At 52.7% G+C, this 18509-nt stretch overlaps 1 protein-coding gene across 4 annotated transcripts in view; it reads right to left on the reverse strand.

The window, feature by feature from the left end:
* The window catches only part of RGS3 (regulator of G-protein signaling 3), a 138588-nt gene that overhangs the window by 92781 nt on the left and 27298 nt on the right, over positions 1–18509 (reverse strand). For 2 of the 4 annotated variants that reach the window (XM_010835147.1, XM_010835148.1), the window contains exons 6-10: positions 10515–10635; positions 9106–9196; positions 8427–8482; positions 1787–1868; positions 925–1030 (exon numbers count right to left, since the gene is read on the reverse strand). In XM_010835147.1, coding sequence (XP_010833449.1) covers positions 925–1030; positions 1787–1868; positions 8427–8482; positions 9106–9196; positions 10515–10635 — 456 coding nt within the window. Of the gene's footprint in view, positions 1–924; positions 1031–1786; positions 1869–5632; positions 6478–8426; positions 8483–9105; positions 9197–10514; positions 10636–18509 lie in introns of those variants that run through there. The other 2 variants (XR_824848.1, XM_010835149.1) reach the window with 2 other exon arrangements.

Genomic DNA, 18509 nt, shown 5'->3' on the forward strand with positions numbered 1-18509 from the left:
AGTCTGGGGGAGACCTAAGTCAGGCAGGGTAGGGGCCTGTGGGGGCAGAAAGAAAGAGAGGGGAAGGGGGCAGGGGCAGCCCCCAGTGCTAGAACAGGAAAGGATGCAGAGGCCAGCTAAAGCAGAGACAGCAAAGGGGTCCCTGAGGTCAATTCAAGTTGACTGGCAGGGGCTGGGAAGGGCATTGGTAATAAAGAAAGAAGACCAGATTCAACTAGTGATATTCCTCCTGAACACAGAGTACAAGCAAGCAAGCCGCCTGTGTAAACCCCTCACCCAGTCATTTTAGAAGCAAACCTAAAATGGGACTGTAACTCAGAGGGTCAAAATTGAGGGGTCCCATACATTTTAAGTCTTCCCTGGTGGCTCAGATGGTAAAGACTCTGCCTGCAATGCGGGAGACCTGAGTTCCATCCCTGGGTGGGGAAGATCCCCTGGAGAAGGAAATGGCAACACATTCTAGTATTCTTGCATGGAGAATCCCATGGACTGGCGGGCTGCAGTCCATGGGGTCGCACAGAGTCAGACACGACCGACCCACCATGTACCAGGATACATTTTAAAGACTAACTGTTTAATTATACAACTGAAAAATCTCTGCAACATCTACCCAGCCTAGAAAACAGAAGGCTTAGCTCTGAGGTAGCAGAACTAATGAGCTCAAGGAGAAAGCGACCCCCTGGAGCCACACCATGAACCACAGGGTGTGTCTGAGAGCTTCTTCCCCCACTCTTTGCTCTGGGATTCAAATTCGCTTGGAGCCTGAACCTTCCAGTTTCAGGCCAAGTAACTGATTTCCTGAGGAGCAAAGCAAATGGCTCACAGCTGTGAAGGAGGGACAGGCCAGGCGTGTGCCCAGGGCTGGGGAGGAGAGGGGAGGTGCGAGGCAGCCCCAAGCCCCAGGCCGCCCGCCGCCCTGGTCACCGGATCTCGTGAGCCAGCTCCACGCATTTCCAGTGCTCCACAGGCCTCTCGTTCAGCCGCAGCACCGTGTCCAGCTGCTGCAGCCCTGCCCGCTCCGCCGGGCCCCCTGTAGGGACAAAGAAAACTCCTGGAGCCCACGACCCCTCAGAGGGCCTGGGGTCCTTTGCCTCCACAGTGACCTTGGACAAGGATTGCTCCCCTCTGTTTCTTCATCTGTGAATGAGGGCCTGACCTTGGAGGTGCTCAGGAAGGATCTTGAAGGAGGCGCCCCTTTGCCTTCATTTCCTCCCTGCCCGCAGACCCTGTACTGGCTGACCTCTCTGCTGCCAACCTCCCCACCAGGCCCCCTCCCTCCCCAGGAGCTCCCATCCTTCAAGAACCCTTCCTTGCTGCCAGGCTCAAAGCAAGGGGGGCCCCCAGATCGCCACATCCCAGCTTCTCCTCTTAGGACGCTCACTCTGTGATTAGGAGAAGTCTTTTCTTTGTGAAAAGTAGAGAGGGAATGACTATTTTAAAGGGCTCATCAGGCTGGACTAGGATAAAATACTGATTCCAAATCAAGTTCATAAATGATTCTCATTTTCCCATGCAGCCATTGCTGAAAATATAGGTTTAGTTCCTGTTTGAAATGACTGGGAAACAAAATATAAAAGCCTATCTTCACTTTGATTAAAAACAAAACAAAACAAAAAAAGAGTAGGTGTATTTTCATAGACCTCACTTTCATCTGTGGTCATTTAAAAATATTATTCTTTTCATTTTGAAAGGCCAGGACTCTTCAATCCAGGCTGGGGCTCCCCTTTCAGTTCCAACATCTTGTTTGCTAAGCCCGGGGCCGCCATCACCCAAGATGCTCACTCACCAGAATCCACGGCCTGGACTCGGACCGGAGAGTCACAGCAGATGGTGAAGCCAAAGCCGTCCTTCCCCCGCGGGATGGTGATCTAGGACACAGCCCTGCCCAGTTAATCCCAGAAGCCGGGAGGCTGCGCCTCTGCTCCAAGGTCGGGAAGCCCACGGGCCCCACCCCAGAGCCACCTTCCTCTCCAAGGTTTTTGGAGCCAAGAAGGAGGCTGGCCGGCCCCTCGCCTCCCCTATCTCGGCCCAGGCGTCTTGAGCACTGGGTTGCGGGCCAAGTAGGAAGGCTGGGAGCTCAGGAGGTGAGCCAGGCCCGGGACCGACAGAGCCCCAGAAGGTGCATGTCACCATCTTCAGCCCTGGCAGACACGTGACCTAGCCCTTTACCTGAGGGCCTGCCGCACTGCCTGGCTCCACCACCTGGCTCCACCTCGCCTGAGCCCCACTGCTTGCTCGGTCCTTTCCTCCCTCCCCCAGCGGCTCATGGAGCATTGCCCCAGGGCTGGCCCTGTGCTGAAGACCGAGAGATGAAGCTGAGCTGCCAGTTACCCTCCCAGAACACAGGGGAGGGAAGACAGGGATGCACACACTCACTCTCAGGCCAAGGGGCGGGGGACACATCCTGGGAGGGTCTCAGGGCCATCTACCGTCAGGGCTTCCAGGTATCCAGTGAGAGGTCCCAGGTGAGGGGGCAAGTGAGGGCACAGTCCCGGCTGAACCTGAACTAGCCGGTGACCTCCCTGTGCATGCTGCGGCCTGTGTGCATGGCAGGTCCACAACCCCTCCTTTCAGGAGTTCCCTGAGAGGGCCCTGCCATCTGCATGCTCCTGTCAAAGCAACAGGCACTTCCTGGTCTTATGCAGACCTCTCCAAAGCAAAGTGGGACATGATGACCCTTAGAGCAAAAGGTGAGGAGGGTCCTAGGAAGACTCCTCTGTGCTTTGACTTTAGAAGACAGACTTGGTGCACGGCAGGAGCCAGCCAGCGCTCTGTTCGTGCGGATGGCACGGCAGTGTCCCACCAGCAGCGGTCCGCTGGTTTAGTTTAGTGTGGCCTTGCTGCGGGCCCTCTCTGCACACCCCAGTTAGGCTTTGGGGGGCGTGCAGAAGGCCTAGCCCCTGCTTATTCCAAGAGCCATTCCTGGCTGCTCAGAGCAGGGCTATGAGAGCCACAGACTAAGGCAGTTGAAGTCAGAAAAGGGGTCTGGCTCCCTGGACATGGGGTGGGCCCTGGTGCGGCACAGGGAAAGGGCACCCCCACCCTCACCCCAGGCAGGCTGAGGAGGAAGCCAGCTCAGCAACCCTGGAGGAGCTCAAGGGTCACGGCCTTGTGAGAAGACTTCTATCTCCTTCCTTTAAGGGCTGCCTCTTCCAGGTTGGGCGCCTGGCATTCACCTGCCAGTTGACCTGAAGGCCAGGCATGGGAAAGGGGAGGGCCAGGGAGCGTGGGGTGGCCAAGGCACTTGGATGCTGTCAGGAGGCCCCTGAGGCTCTGCTTCCCACCAGCCCTGGGCCTGGATTCAAAGCGAGTTTGTAAAACAGGAAATCTGACAGACAAGGGGAAGGGGGGGGGGGCAGGAAAATACCCCGTTCCCATAAGAATTCTGGGAAAACACACAGCTAAGGCAGGAAGAGAAAAAAATGGAAAGAAAGAAAGAAAAACAAACTCTGGAGTGAGTGTGGAAAGCCCAGGCTGAAGCCAAGGGACGATGACAGGAGACCAGTCCACTCCAGGTGATCGGCGGGGACTTTAGGGGCCTTAGGGCGACCCTCAACCCAGGCCCAAGCTGGGATGCCAACACTTTCCCCATCACCCCAGTGAGGGCCATGCCCCTCCTGCCGGGGGCACGGCTTTGAAAAACAGGCCCCAGTGCCTAGTGCTGAGAGTCTGGGTTCAGGCCTCCAGGGCTGAATCTGGAGAACAGGAGGGTGAGCCAACAAAGCAGCCTGTTCCCCACATCCAGGCAGGACTATGGACAGGAGACCTCTCTGCCTTTCTCGGCACCAGCCTGAGCAGAGCCAGTCCAGATAACAGTTCAGGCCAGCTGGGAAGAGGGGAAGAAGAGAGGGTGTGTGCTTGGTGCGAGGGGTGGGATTACGAGAAGGAAGCAGGATCATGCTCTGTCCATCGTGACCACCAACCTCGCTGACAGTCTCCAGAGAACATGATCATCACTGCAGCCCTGATGCGGGGCTGGTTTTAGTGTGGCCATTTTACAGAGAAGAAAACCAAGGTCTAAAGCAAATGAAGCTCTCAGGGTCAGGAGGCAAGGGGAGCAGCCCTGCCCTAGCTCTAGGATCTCAGCGACTCCTAGCAGAGGCCATCCTTCCAGGGTGGGTTTTGCTGTTTCCTGTCCAGAGCAGGAATTGCTACTGCTCCCGGATCTCTCCCATGCCAGCACCTCCATTCTACCTTCATGCCTTGTTTCAGACCTTCTATCATGGAGGGTCATAGATTTCAACCCCAACCCCCAAATGCCACATTTATTGAACACTCTGCACCGGGCACTTCACACACATTCCATTTACTCTCACAGGCACCATCACATCATCATCCTATTCCATTGACGGGAAGACTGAGGCTCAGGGAGGTAGATACCGTGCACGAGAGCCAGAGCTCAAAAAGAGCAGAACTGGATGAGAGCCTGGGTCTGGCACAAAGCTAGTGCCCTCAGCCCTGCACCACATTCTGGCAGAGGATCCGTTTGGAACTTCAGTCTTGGAGCCCTGGGCACAGACTTGGGGGCACTCATGCCTGACCCTACTCCAACTGCCAGCTAGCCCCGGTCCTCAGACCTGTGGTCCCACATGACCGAGGACTTCTCAACCTCCCAGCCAGTGCCCCCTCTGCCTTACCACCCTACCACCCAGTTGCCAGTGTCACCAGGGCTGCTCCGCAGGCTCTGGAGGGTGAGAGGGCCCTGAGAGCTGGGGACTGCAGGGAGAACACACATGTCCCGCATGAGGTGCAGGAGGCCCCCTCTCAGCATCTCCCCAGACCTAAGCCTGCCTGTTTGAAAGAGTTCATGACCTAGATTCCAGTCTGTTCATTAAAACACAGAGGGACATTGTATACTAAAGAGTCATCCCACAGTCCCATCAGCTTGGATATTCCCAAAATCTGGACATCCCTTGCCTTCACCCTGCCTACATCATGCCTTTTTTATAAGAAAAAAATGTCCCTCACGTTTCAGAAGAGTCCTGTGGGCTGAGGGATCATCCTTCCCATGCTGCCCCACATCCTAACAGTGGAGCCTCAGAGGCAAACCCTCAGTGAAGCTGAGCTCTCAACCCACCTCAAAGCATCACAGCTCCCGGGGAGGAGAAACATGTGTGCATACAGACACATAGACACAGCCTATCTCACACACAAGTGCACACCAACACATGCTAAAACACAATCGAACATACATGACACAAGACAGGAGCTGCCGTCCCATCAGAAGTAGGAAAAGTTAGCAAAAAAAAAAACCCCAAAAAACACAAATCCAGTTGCTCAGCCACCTAGCCACTTCCAATCTTGGGCTGGAGATGCTCTTTGCAACGCACACTCCTCCGAAGTAAAAATGACAGAAAATCAACTAGATGGTCTCGGCTCAGACACCACCCCACCAGTGGTTAGGATGGCACAGGGCTGGCCTCGGCTGCCCCTAGGGAGGCGCAGCAGGTACAGGCTACCTGGGGTCCAGTTCCTGCCTCTGTCCTCCCCCCACATCACAATGAACCTGTGAGGGGCAGGAGGAGGGAAGGAAGGCCCTGCGGGGACAGAAGCCCTTCTTGGTGCGCCCCCACCCCTGACCCCTAAAGACACCCCGTGGACTGCTCCTCCCGCCCAGGGGCCAAGCACCCACCTGGCGGTAGCGGCGCTCCGAGCACACCTTGCAGAGCCCATTGAAGCGGTTCATGACTGCGGGTCCTGCCTCGGCCGCCGCCCCATGAAAACCCGACTCTCCCCACGGCAGTGGGAGCCCGCACTGCGCCCCGTCAGCCTGGCATGACCGCCCTGGGAAGCCCGCCCCGCAGAAGAATGGCAGGAAATCACCTCTCACCTCCCCAAGCCCTGTCTGTGCTGTGTGCCTCTGCACGATAAGCCCGAAGGCTTCCTGAAACCTCCGAATGACAAGGAAGAGGGAGAGTTTTATATTAAAATTCCTGTCAACTAGTTAGTATTCCCCCGGCCCTGGCGGGGAGAGGGCGCCTTTGTTCTGGCTGCATTCTCCGCCATGGGCCACTTTGTGATTCCAGTGTTCTCACAAACACTCCTGGCTGGAGGAGAACCCAGGCAGAAAACACGGCCCACCCTGTAACAACGCCGCCTCCCCCTGCAAATCCCAGGGTCCTCAGTAGCAAACACAGGTAACGAACTCAGCCTGAGGACTTAAGGATGCTTGGGACGTGGTGGGGTGGGGTGGGGGCTGCACCCACAGACTTTCCAGGTCAAGACAGGGAATACGAAACATTTGGAGTCTGCCTGCCGCCCAGAAGGCACTTAAAAGTCAGTTTTCTCATCCATGTACATGGGCTGCTTTAAGGAGCTGATGTGAAAGCATTAGTCGCTCAGTTGTCTCCAACTCTTCAGCCACCCCATAGATTGTAGCCCGCCAGGTTCCTCTGTCCATAGGTTTCCCAGGCAAGAATACTGCTCTGGGTTGCCATTTGATGACAGACCATAAAGTCAAGTCAGGAAGCGATTTCCAGTCACCAGGTAATCCAGCCTCCTCCCTTTACTGGTGAAGTGGGGGCCTGGAGCCCTTGAGATGACAAGCAGGGCGGGATGGGGCTGGGATCAGAGCCCCAGTCTTAGTCTCCGACTTGTGGAGCAGAGCCTGGGGAGCCGAGAGCCCCTTCCACCCACCTGAGGAAAACGACCCCGCCACTCACATTCTTGATGCCAGAGAGGGTCCCTCGGTCCAGCCCAGTTTTGGTTGCTGTGACAGTGGGCAGGTCACCCCAGTCTCCCAGCCTCCATCACCCCATGCACACCTTTCGGGGTTTTCCCTGTACCCTCACCAAGCCTCTGACAATCACCCCCAGCTTGCTGAGTCCTACGGACATCTCCGAGTATACAAACCCAGAAAAATCAAACAACCTCGCAAGGATGTGTCTGTGCGCAAAGTCCGGCCTGAAGCAGGACTCTCCCAGGTCACCTAGAAACCTGCAGTGTTGATGCTCACGCAATTCCCATGAATCCCCAGGGACATTCCCAGGTCACCATCCCCTCTGTGCTCAGCATGTACAGAGAGGGGCCTTTCAGCTCCCACACTGAAGCTGGAGGAAAGCTTTGAAACTCGGCACGAAGCCACAGAAAACAGGCCTGGCAAGTTACTCTAATACTGTACTATCCTATATGTTAGCGATTAGACACAAGTTGCAGTTGAAATTAAAATTAATTCAAATTAAGTGAAATTTAAAATTCAGGTCTTTGGTCATACTAGCCACATTTCAAGTGCTCAGTAGCCATAGGTGGCTAGTGGCTGCTGTACTGAACATCACATGAGGACAGGGACCTCTGAACTGTAGACAGCTATAGGTCAGCACCTGGCCCATGTAGATGTTCAATAAATATCTAATGAATGAGGCACTTCCCTGGTGGTCCAGTGGCTAAGACTCTGCGCCCCCAAAGTAGGGGGGGGCCAGGTTCAATCCCCCGTCAGGGAACTAGATTCCACACACCGCAACTGAAGATCCCACATACTGCAACTAAGACCCAGCACAGCCAAATAAATAAATATATTTTTAAAAAACCCTAATGAATGAATGAGTGAATGATTTGAGTAAATGAAACGGAAAATGTCTTATAGATAATAATACACCTAAATGTCACATGTTCTCACGGAAAACATCACTGTCCTGTTTTCCCAACTAGGCCACTTGCAGGAGGCAGCCATGCCTGAAGCCGTAATTCAGATGCTACCTCTGCTACTTGCTGGCTTGTGGCCATGGAAAGTGACCTAACATCTCTGAACCTTACACATCTCATTCATCTGGGGGATTGGTAGTTAACAACCACCTCAGAGGTGGCACTGAGGGTCATGTTAGGGAACAACAGCGGGCCTGCTCAAGCGCTGGGAGCTTGTTTCTCCCTGTCTGAGTTGTTAGGGGAAACCAGAGATCACCTCCCATGGCCGGCAAAGAGATGGATTTGGATAAATATCCCAGAATCCCCGTGGGAAGGTTCCTCTCCAGATTCGAAGCCCTAAAGAAGTGAGAACCCATCTCATGGTCTCAGGCTCCGTGACAGCCACTCCATGACACCAGAGGAGGGGTAGGGGGTTGCCGAATCTGAAGGGGAGCTGGGTCACAGCACTTGGGGGAAGCAAGGGTCTGAGGGGACCTTGGGAAGGAGGATTCGACTTCAAGAGGCTGGAAGTCAGTACGACCCAGACACTTCCATCTCCAGGGACCGGAGCCTGGCTATCTCCCTACTCCTGCATCAAGCGTGAGTAACCCGAGGAAAGCACAGAAATAACCTCTTAAAAATGCACAACTTCCCTGGGTCTCCAAGCACCAAGTGACTCGGAGTCCCAGGCACCAAACGCTGCCTTGTTCAGGGGTCTCCTGGGCCAAGGGACTGACCAGAAGCAAGTTAGAGCCCAGAGCAGTGCTGAGGGCCCGTCAGTCCTGCCCAGGTTTGGGCCCACCTACCTTGAGTTTCTCCCCGTTCTCAGCATCCTCACCTCCCGGCGTGCTCAACAACGGTTCTGGAAGGTGACACAGCAGAGTCAGAAAGTCTCTACTGGCATCTAAGCACCTGTCCCACAGACCACCCAGAGGCCCAGGCCAGGGTTCCAGGCCCGCGTGGTGGCCCAGGTCACTGCTGGCCTCGAGGGTGTGGCAGTGCCCCAGCTCGGGCCAGGCAGAGATCAGGAGCCAGGTCTGTGTGCAGGAAGGGCAGAGCACAAGGCAAAAATCCTCAGGCCCCACAGCAGGGCCCACCAGCCTGTCTGCAGAGGTGGGTCCCCCAAGGTCAGCCAGGCAGCCTGTAGGGGGTCCTGAGACCACTGACCCTGAGGAGGGGGCCACACAGGAAGGTCCAGAAGCCCAGCCCTCCGTGATCTAGAGGCCAGGGGAGCTGAGCCACTTGGGGTCAGGCCACAACCCTCTCCAAGGAAAGCCCAACCAGAAAAGTAAAGGCATCATGGACGTGAGGCTATGCTCTAGCAGGTGCCCGTGAGACGTTCCTGGACCCAGGGTTTGGTGGTGGCCTGGGGTGAGGTGACTCATGCCACAAAACACAGTGACCGACGCTACCATGCAGGAAGGGAGGAGGCAAGCCCCGGGCCAGCAGAGTGTCTGGGCAGAGCTAAAGGTGGTGTGCACGCACCTCTCAGGGGCCGCAGTCTCCGCCTGGCCACCTTCAGGTGCTTGGTCCGGCCCAGGGCCTCCCCCAGCAGGTAGTACCAGCCATTGACCTCCTGTCGTGAGAGAAGGCGTGACATTCTCAGAGAAGGCAGAGGGCACGGGGTAGGCAGCCACCGATCCGCTGAGCACCTCCCTCAGGAGCAGAATCTCTGCAGGGACAGACACGCAAGCCTCCCTTCCACAAAGGGAGCTGCCATGCCTGCACCTCCGGGAAGCCCTTCCTGAAGGCAGAGCGGGTCCTCCCCTTTGCTGAATTCCCACCGTCTCTTGTCCCTGAAGAGCAAGTCAACCCACAGGCCCGCCTCCCCAGCTAGTCTGTGCAAGGCTCTGTGATGTGCCTAGCACTGTTCCTAGTACACAGAAAGTGAAAGTGTTAGTCACTCATTCATGTCTAACTCTATGTGACCCCATGGACTGTAGCCTGCCAGGCTCCTCTGTTCATGGAATTCTCCAGGCAAGAATACTGGAGTAGGTTGCCATATCCTTCTCCAGGGGATCTTCTCAATCCAGGGATCAAACCCAGGTCTCCCACACTGCAGGAAATTCTTCACCACCTGAGCCACCAGGAAAGCATGGTACACAGAAGGAGCAAAATAAAGCTTGACAAAACAGAAGGGCAGGAAGGGAGGAAAGCAGGCAACCTGAGGCTCCTGAGCAGGCTCCAGGTGGGGGTGGAGGGACATCTCCACCCAAGAAGGAAAGCCAAGGCTGCAGTTAAGATATCTGTGACTCATATGCAGAATAGAGTCCTCAGCCACCTACCCCAGACTTCACTTCCAAGACGCAGAGCTGGGTGGCAGGATGGAGCAGGTCACCAGGACATCTCCAGGGATGTGCGAGAGGAGCACTCCCTTCCCTGCTCAAAAGCCTCCAGTGCGGGGAGTGCAGTCCAAGTAGAGGTGGGTAAGGGTCTGGCCATCCAGAGACAAGGCCCTCCAGATCCCAGAGTCCTCACCTGCCTGAAGGAAAGTTCCACCAGGACACTCACTCCATCCCCGAGCACTAGCTAGGCCCAGAAACACAAGCCTGGGCCCACAACGTCAAGGGGCTCCTAGAACAGACTACGAGAAGCACCCAGCCTTCATCCTCCAGGGCAGGGACTGCTCTGAGCTCTGAAGGACCTACCAGTGTCCTTAGAGAAGACACTGGACTCAGAGCCTCCTGGGAAGACTTGGAGCCGCCACACAACTGGTCTGTGATATCAAAGAGCTAAGATGAGGGAGCGATGGTCACGCGGGTGACAGTGTGGTCTCAGTGGGGTACCATCTCAGAGATAGAAGCCCTGCCCCAGGGCTTCCAGACAAACGCCTCTGCCTGCACCAGCCCCGGCCGAGATGGCCTGACTCTACGAGAAGTTTCCCTTGGACCCACCTTGTCCGGAGTCAGAAGGGACTTCACCCCGAAGCTCATGCAGCCGATAAGTCCACTTTGTCTGGGAGAACAAGAGACGCTCGCATCAGCACCTTCTCGTCGCACTATATCAAGAGGCCAACTGTCAAGGGTAACACAGGTTTGCCTGGTGCACTGCGGTTTACAAAGCACTTTCACCTGCACCATTTCATTTGATCTTTCCAACTCTGTGAGTTAGGCTGGAGTGGCGCTATTCTCTCCGTTTCACAAAGGAAAAAACGGAGGCTGAGTTGATCCCCTTCCTAAGGTCACAGGACTTACAGTAGTTGAGCCCCAAGGGAAACCCATCAGAGAAGCTCAGAGCTACGTTGGAGGTTTGAGTTGTTCTGGTGCTGTGGGTCTGAAGAGCTGGTCCCCACAGGGAATTTCAGCTCACACATCAGCTGGTGATGCTGAATTCAGGAGAAAAGTGATGGGACCTAAAGCTCAAGAAGCTTTGTCTTGGGTCCAGACAGGAGCTGGTTAGTGCTTGGACAGTTTCAAATCAAGGTTCAAACCAACCTGACACACAAAAGTTCCCAATTCCAATCTGACTTGACTGCCAGCTGGGCAAGCAGACATAAGCCAAGGTCAGGACTCATGGGAATGTCATGCTGTGTCGACAGGCTTGAGTTCAGTTGGATCCTACTTGACCAAGAGTAATTCAAAGTTCCTGAAAAATGTTCATCGCTGAGTTCCAAGGTCCAACAATCAGGGACGGATTGATACTTGGCAGCTTTCAATAATGACAGTATGTGCTGTGCTTAGCTGCTCAGTCATGTCCGATTCTTTCTGACCCCATGGACTGCAGCATGCCATGCTCCTCTGTCCTTAGGGATTCTCCAGGCAAAAATACCGGAATGGGTTGCCATGCCCTCCTCCAGGGAATCTTCCCAACCCAGGGATCAAACCCAGGTCTCCCACATCAGAGGCAGATTCATTACCGACTGAACCACCAAGGAAGCCCAAGAATGACAGTATAGATGAACATTACTGAAATGCAAAATATAATCCTGCTATTATGAGAAAAAAAAGTTTACAAATCTATAGATTAATGAGAAAGATGCCCACCAAAATATTAATAGTTGTACCTGGTAGGTGGGATAAGAAAGGGTTTTGTTTCCTCCTTAGAGTTTTTTAGCATTTTTAAATTTTCATAGGGAACAAGCACTTCTTTCAGAATCAGAAAAAAAAAAAAAAAAACAGTATAAATGTATTCAAAAGTATTCTATCCTACCACATCTTTCTCTAGCCTAACACTAGAGTCGCTTTTTTTCCCCACCTCTCTTTTCTTCTCTCTTAGCACATCTCCAAGTCAGTTCCCTTCAGAGACTGGTTTAATATTAACAGCTATTAATCGAGAAACAACATAGGTATTAAGACTGGAGCGGAAGGGACTTCTCTGATGGTCAAGCAGTTAAGGATCTGCCTTGCAGTGCAAGAGAGGTGGATTCGATCCAGGTCCGGGAACTAAGATCCCGCTGCCACAGAGCCACTAAGCCAGAGCGTTGCAACTAGAGAACCCGCCTGCTGCAATTACTAAAGCCTGAGCTCCGGAGCCCATTCCGGGCAGACTAGAGAATCTATGCTCTGCAGTGAAAGATCCCACACGATGCAATGAAGATCCCACAAGCTGCCACTACAACTCGACGCAGCCAAATAAACAGACAAATATTTAAAAATAAAAAGACTGGAGCAGAACCTTGATGGTTAACTTCAATATCTGAGGGATCCACATGGATGAAGGAGTTCTGGGGAAGGTGCAATTTCAAAGCCGAGGATGGAATGAACTGCCTGTAAAGAACTAACTCCCTGGAGATGAGCCTCCCTGGAGACTGGGCTGCAGGGGGCCTGAGCCAGTCCATGGAACCCCCTGAAGAGCCTGAGTCTTGTGCCCCAGAGCCTGCTCCCGGGCTCCAGACCCAGAAGGTTCAAGGTGGGTTCTGGACACAGGCGTCTGGAGAAAGCCGTCCAGGGGATCCTACGGGGCACCCACCATGCCTGCCCCATGAGCACCAGAGGTCTACAACGTCTTTACAAATACACTTTGTTTGGATTCTCCAGAAAGAGTGGCAGCGGCCTACCACCCGAAAGTGAGCAAAATGGGTTCTCGCAGATAGCCTTGCCGAGTGAGGGGCAGGGAGGCAGGATGAGAGCCGCTGATCCTGAGACCCGGCACCCCTCCCTGCAGAGGCACGCTCTGCACCGGGCCCTGTCTCACCAGCTGCTCTCATTCTGCTACTCCTCACTCCCCGCGCTGTCTTCCTGCCCCCCTTTCCTGCAGCCTGGGCTGCGAGTGCTCCCTCCCCCTTGCACTAACAAGGGGGAGGGAGCACCCCCCCTTGCCAGCCCCCTCCTATCTCACCAGGAGGATTAATCATCTCCCCCTAGAGGACAGTGCAGTCACTCCATTAAAGCCACCCATCCATATCCACCCCCTAACCCACCACCAAAAACAAACCCTCCTCCCTCCTGGTACATGGCCAAGTCGGCACTACTGGAGGGGCAGCCGCAGTGACCAGAATGAGTGGCAGCCGCTGACCTGAGCTGCCGCTCCAGAAAAGCCTTGTCAAGACTTTGCCAAAGTCCTCATCATGGATTTCGTTCTGTTTGTCAACACATTCAAGAGCAACGCAGCTGGTATCCAGGTGCCCACACTGCCTTGCTGCACACTCTCCTTTCACACTGGGTACGGCCGTAACTGTCTAAATCTCCCAGGCACGATGCTTTAGCTGTAATAAAGGCTGTCTCTTCCTGCTCTTCAGTAAGTGGAGTTTTCATCCCCTGGTGCTCAGAGAATGCTAAATGGTTGATAGCCTCCCATGAGCTTTGCTTCCTGCGAAGGCGCCTCCAATGATTTCATGATACTTCAGGCCCAGCAAATTGTCACAATCAATGTCCATAAACAGGAACCTCTAAGTGTTCTTCAATTAGCTACTCCTGAAGCCTGTTTTTAAAAACCTTTGGAAGAAGAAAGACTTCTTTTGTGTGGAACCTGAATACATGGCAATCTACTAGTCAGGCAATAAACTTGGGAACTGGTGATCGCCTGAAATTTTGCTAGGCACAGAGTCTCAGGGGCCAAGACTTAGGTACTTCTGAAAGCTGAACCCTGAACTTGGTGAAGGTTTGACAAATGGATGAATCCATCATTCCCATGTTGGCAGGCTCTGGGCAAGGAGCCCCAGCATTAAGGAAACAAGACAAACACTCAGGAATTTAAACAGCAGTTCAAGGCAGCAATACAAGGGATGTCACTAGACAGGGCGAGATTGACAGATGAGCAGTGCAGGCAATAAATGCTGGATGCTCAGAGCGGCAAGAAGTGGTTTAGAACTGAGACGTTCTAAGAAGACCTAAGAGAGTGAAGCCAGAGAGAGGGAAAGGAAGAGCATTCCAGGCAAAGGGAACAGCTGGTGCAAAGGCTCAGAGGTAAGGCTTCATGGAGCATTCATGGGCAATAGTACAGACAGTCCTCCATATGCAAGGATGAGGAACCCGTGGATATGGAGGACCAACTGTACTACACCACTTTATAGAAGGGACTTGAGCATCCATGGATTTTGGTATCTACGGGGGTCCTGGAACTAATCCCCAGTGGATACGGAGAGATGGCTATACTTGGCTCAGTTTATTTTTTAGCACACGGTAGGAGACCCACTAACAAAAAGAAAATGCGTTATTTTAGGGGAATGCACTTTACTTTTCTCTCCCAGGGGCCTTAAACTATTTCTGTTACAGACTTATCCCATTGAATCTCAATTTATTTTGAATTTGATGACTTAAACTGCACACACATTTTCCCATTCATCTTCTCTTTCCTTGGTCTCAGTCCCCATCTCTGGTCACAAGCTTCCTAACTTTAGGGTGCTGTACTTGACACTGGCATGGTTTATAAAGTAGTTGAAAGAGGAGAGGGTACAAAGAAAGTGTACAGCAAACAGCCTCTCCATCTGTGTAATTACTATCAGCATAAAAGCTTATGTTCTGCAAATGTATATTGTGTGTGTTTTAGGTTGTTTTTTTTTTTTTTTTTTTTAACTTGGTGCATAACAGCACAATTCTAAGACTGTTCTCTTACCACAAGTTCTGAAAACACCAGGACTGACATTAGAAGCTTCAGCTTGGCTCTTTCCACATCACTGAACAAAACTTTTAAGTAGTTCAGTTCCATAGTCAGTGATATTATGGAGTTACTGTTAATTTTTAAATGTGATAATGGCATTGTGGCTGTTCTGTTTTTTAAGTCATCTTTTAGAGAGATCTATAGCTCAGATGAGCTGATGTGCTTTAAAATAATCCACTGGAGGAAGGGACAGTGGGTGAGGCCGTAAATGAAGTAAAATCGGCCACATATTGATCATTGATGAAGCTGGGCTACAAGTATGTGAGGGCTTATTATATATTTTCTAACTTTGCATATGTTTGAAAATGTCTATAATTTCTTAAAGACTCACAGAACCCCAAGTCGAAAGAAACCTTTGAAATCACTGCCTTTTACAGGTGAGGAAACTGGGGCCCAGAGCCGGGAAGTGACCTGTCCACGGTCTCACAGCGAGGAGGAGCTACTCCAGAATCTACTGCCCTGAGGCCTGGTTCTCCTCAGCTCCCACCGTGCTCACCACAGGAGCCGAAATCAGCCTGCCCCTCCCAGCAATGGACCGTCCTGTTTCTCTACTACATGTTTACAGCAGTCCCTGGAAGGATCGCGAGAATTCATGAAACAGATGCCCCCCCTTTCATCTCCTATCAGTCTCAAAATGTAACTGCCACATATTCAGCTGGACGACTGACATAAAACTGTATTAAAAATGCTATGAGAGGTGGCCTGAGGCATAAGCACACCGATGCAGAAAAGGTTTGGCTTTGGAGCTTTTTATCACCTGTGTGAGCCAGTCAGGTGTACTGTATCATGTGACTTGATGCCAGGCTACCTGGATTTGTGTCTTGTTTTCACCACATGCTGGCTGTGTTACCTTGGGCAAGTTGCTTAACCTCTCTGTGCCTGTAAAAGAGAAACATTAAGAATGCCTACCTTATATGGTATTGTGAGGATACTGTGTCCACACAATAGATAATGATTAAATATGCTTAAGGTCCACACACTTGGTGGACATGCAGTGCTTGATAAACAAGAGCAATGATATCACCTTGGGCACGTTCCTTGGCCTTAGTAAATCTCGGTTTCCTCTCCTCTGAAGAGACAGACAGTAGTAATTCCTACCTCTCAGGGTCGTTGTGAGGATTAAATGAGCTAATGTATGTAAAGTGCTTGGCACAGAGAAGGGTTCATAAATGTTTGCTCCCTTCCTTCTGCAATTGTCCTTCACGTTGTGAAGTTGAATGTCCGTCCTTCACAGACACACAGTTTGATTTGAGAGTGTTCAGCAGGGCAGGGGTTTCCGGCAATGGCTCTGCCTGTCTCCCGCAGCTCAGAGGCCTTCTCATTCAGAGACGGATCGATAACCATGCCTCCCACCCGCCGAGCCGGTCACTGTGGAGCTGGCACCTCGGGCAGGGCCATCTGTTCAGAAAGCAGGCCTGTCTGCGCCTGCTCTGTCCCTCTTTGAGCTTTGGGTTGGGACTGTGACCACAAGCTTGACTGTGTTTTGTTTAATAAGGAATCTCACTTTCCCAAAATAGGCAACAAGTGGAGACACTGCCTCTGTCACGCTGCCTCCCCGGGTGCTGACTCACTTTCCCCAGCCTCACTCTCTTTTCCAAAAACCGACAAGTGCTCTGCTGCCACTTCTCCAGCCGGCTCTGCCTGGCTCGCTCCGCTCTTGCAGGGAAAATGGCGACTCCCACAGTTTGGTGTCTGCCTCCAGTACCCGCTCCACTCCTCGCCTCTGTCCACTGGGCTCAGCAGCCATCCTTCTGTTTGTCTGCCACTCCTCCTCTGTCTGCTTCCCAGATGGCACTGCTGCTGCTGCTAAGTCGCTTCAGTTGTGTCTGACTCTGTGCGACCCCTTAGACGACAGCCCACCAGGCTCCTCTGTCCCTGAGATTCTCCAGGCAGGAATACTGGAGTGGGTTGCCATTTCCTTCTCCAATGCATGCATATATGTTAAGTCACTTCAGTCATGTCCGACTCTGTGCGACCCTACAGACAGCGGCCCACCAGGCACTAGTGGTAAAGAACTCGCCTGCTGATGCAGGACACATAAGAGACGCGAGTTCGATCTCTGGGTTGGAAAGAGCCAGTGAAGAAGGGCATGGCAACCCACTCCGGTGTTCTTGCCTGGAGAATCCCAAGGACAGAGGAGCCTGGTGGGCTATGGTCCATGGGGTCACAAAGAGTCGGACACGACTGAAACGACTCGGCACACTCGGCTCCTCTGTCTCCTTCAGGGCCTTCCCTTCCTGTGTCCATCCCTTTAAGACAGGATTCTGATGGTCCTGGGTACTCACTGTCTTCCTGGGCGCTCTCAGCTGCTCGAAATTTCCCCCCTCACCTTGGCGGCCATGGCTCCCACATCTCCACAGACCTCTCTCTCCCCTGCGCTCCAGGTCAGCAATGGCATCTCTCCTGCACAGCTCTCAGCTGCTTGCCCTCCAGGCACCTCCATCCCGCCCTATCCAAAGCTGCTCTCCCTTCCCCTCCAGTGCATTTTGACTTCACTAGAGACATCGCTGGCCACCCACGAGTCATCCTTGGCTTCTCCCACTGCGCTCACAGCCAAATCACCAGTACGCACTATTGGTTTAGGCTGCTAAATGCATTTGAGTCTGTTTCCTGCCTCTCTATCCCTAAATCATCTCTCTCACAAATCACCACAAGAATCTCCCAGCTCCTCCCCAACCTTCCCAAGACTTACCAGAGTGATAGAGCTAAATACACCCCTGTCATTCCTCTGCTCAGCACCCTTCAGTATCACCCCATGACCAGATTCCCAAACGCCAAACTGGCTGCATGAGGTTCACCCTGAGAACTTGTGTAAATGCAGATTCCTCCGCCCTGCCCTTGAAAATCTGGACTGAATCAATCTGATGTGTTACCTGGGAACCGAGGTTCCCCACAAGCATCCCCGATGATTCTGATGCATTGCCAGGACTGAGAACTACTGACCCTTTGGAGAAACTCACACTCCAAAGAAAACCTATAGACTCATCCGTTTAGTTTACACCATCCTCTTCATCTTATCTCCAGCCAATCCCTACTTTTAACCTCCAGCAACACCAACAAGTTTGCAAATCCCGCCCCATGCTGGCCCTGCCCTCTGCACTCTACCCGCTGAGACTGAAGACTCCAGGGTCTAAATACCTGGCTTTCCATCTTGCCTCTACTGTTCACTGCCATGTGACCTTAGGCAAGTTACTCCCTTTCTTAGCTTCAGTTTCCTTTTCTGAAAACTTAAAAACAAACATGTACTTTCCTTCAGTTCAGTTCAGTCGCTCAGTCGTGTCTGACTCTTTGCGACCCCATAAATCGCAGCACACCAGGCCTCCCTGTCCATCACCAACTCCCGGAGTTCACTCAGACTCACATCCATTGAGTCAGTGATGCCATCCAGCCATCTCATCCTCTGTCGTCCCCTTCTCCTCCTGCCCCCAATCCCTCCCAGCATCAGAGTCTTTTCCAATGAGTCAACTCTTCACATGAGGTGGCCAAAGTACTGGAGTTTCAGCTTTAGCATCATTCCTTCCAAAGAAATCCCAGGGCTGATCGCCTTCAGAATGGACTGGTTGGATCTCCTTGCAGTCCAAGGGACTCTCAAGAGTCTTCGCCAATGCCACAGTTCAAAAGCATCAATTCTTCGGCGATCAGCTTTCTTCACAGTCCAACTCTCACATCCATACATGACCACTGGAAATATCATAGCCTTGACTAGACGGACCTTTGTTGGCAAAGTAATGTCTCTGCTTTTCAATATGGTATCTAGGTTGGTCATAACTTTTCTCCCAAGGAGTAAGCATCTTTTAATTTCATAGCTGCAGTCACCATCTGCAGTGATTTTGGAGCCCCCCAAAATAAAG

The sequence above is a fragment of the Bison bison genome, unplaced genomic scaffold, assembly GCF_000754665.1.
Source record: "Bison bison bison isolate TAMUID 2011002044 unplaced genomic scaffold, Bison_UMD1.0 scf7180017864039, whole genome shotgun sequence".
Lineage (NCBI taxonomy): Eukaryota > Metazoa > Chordata > Mammalia > Artiodactyla > Bovidae > Bison > Bison bison.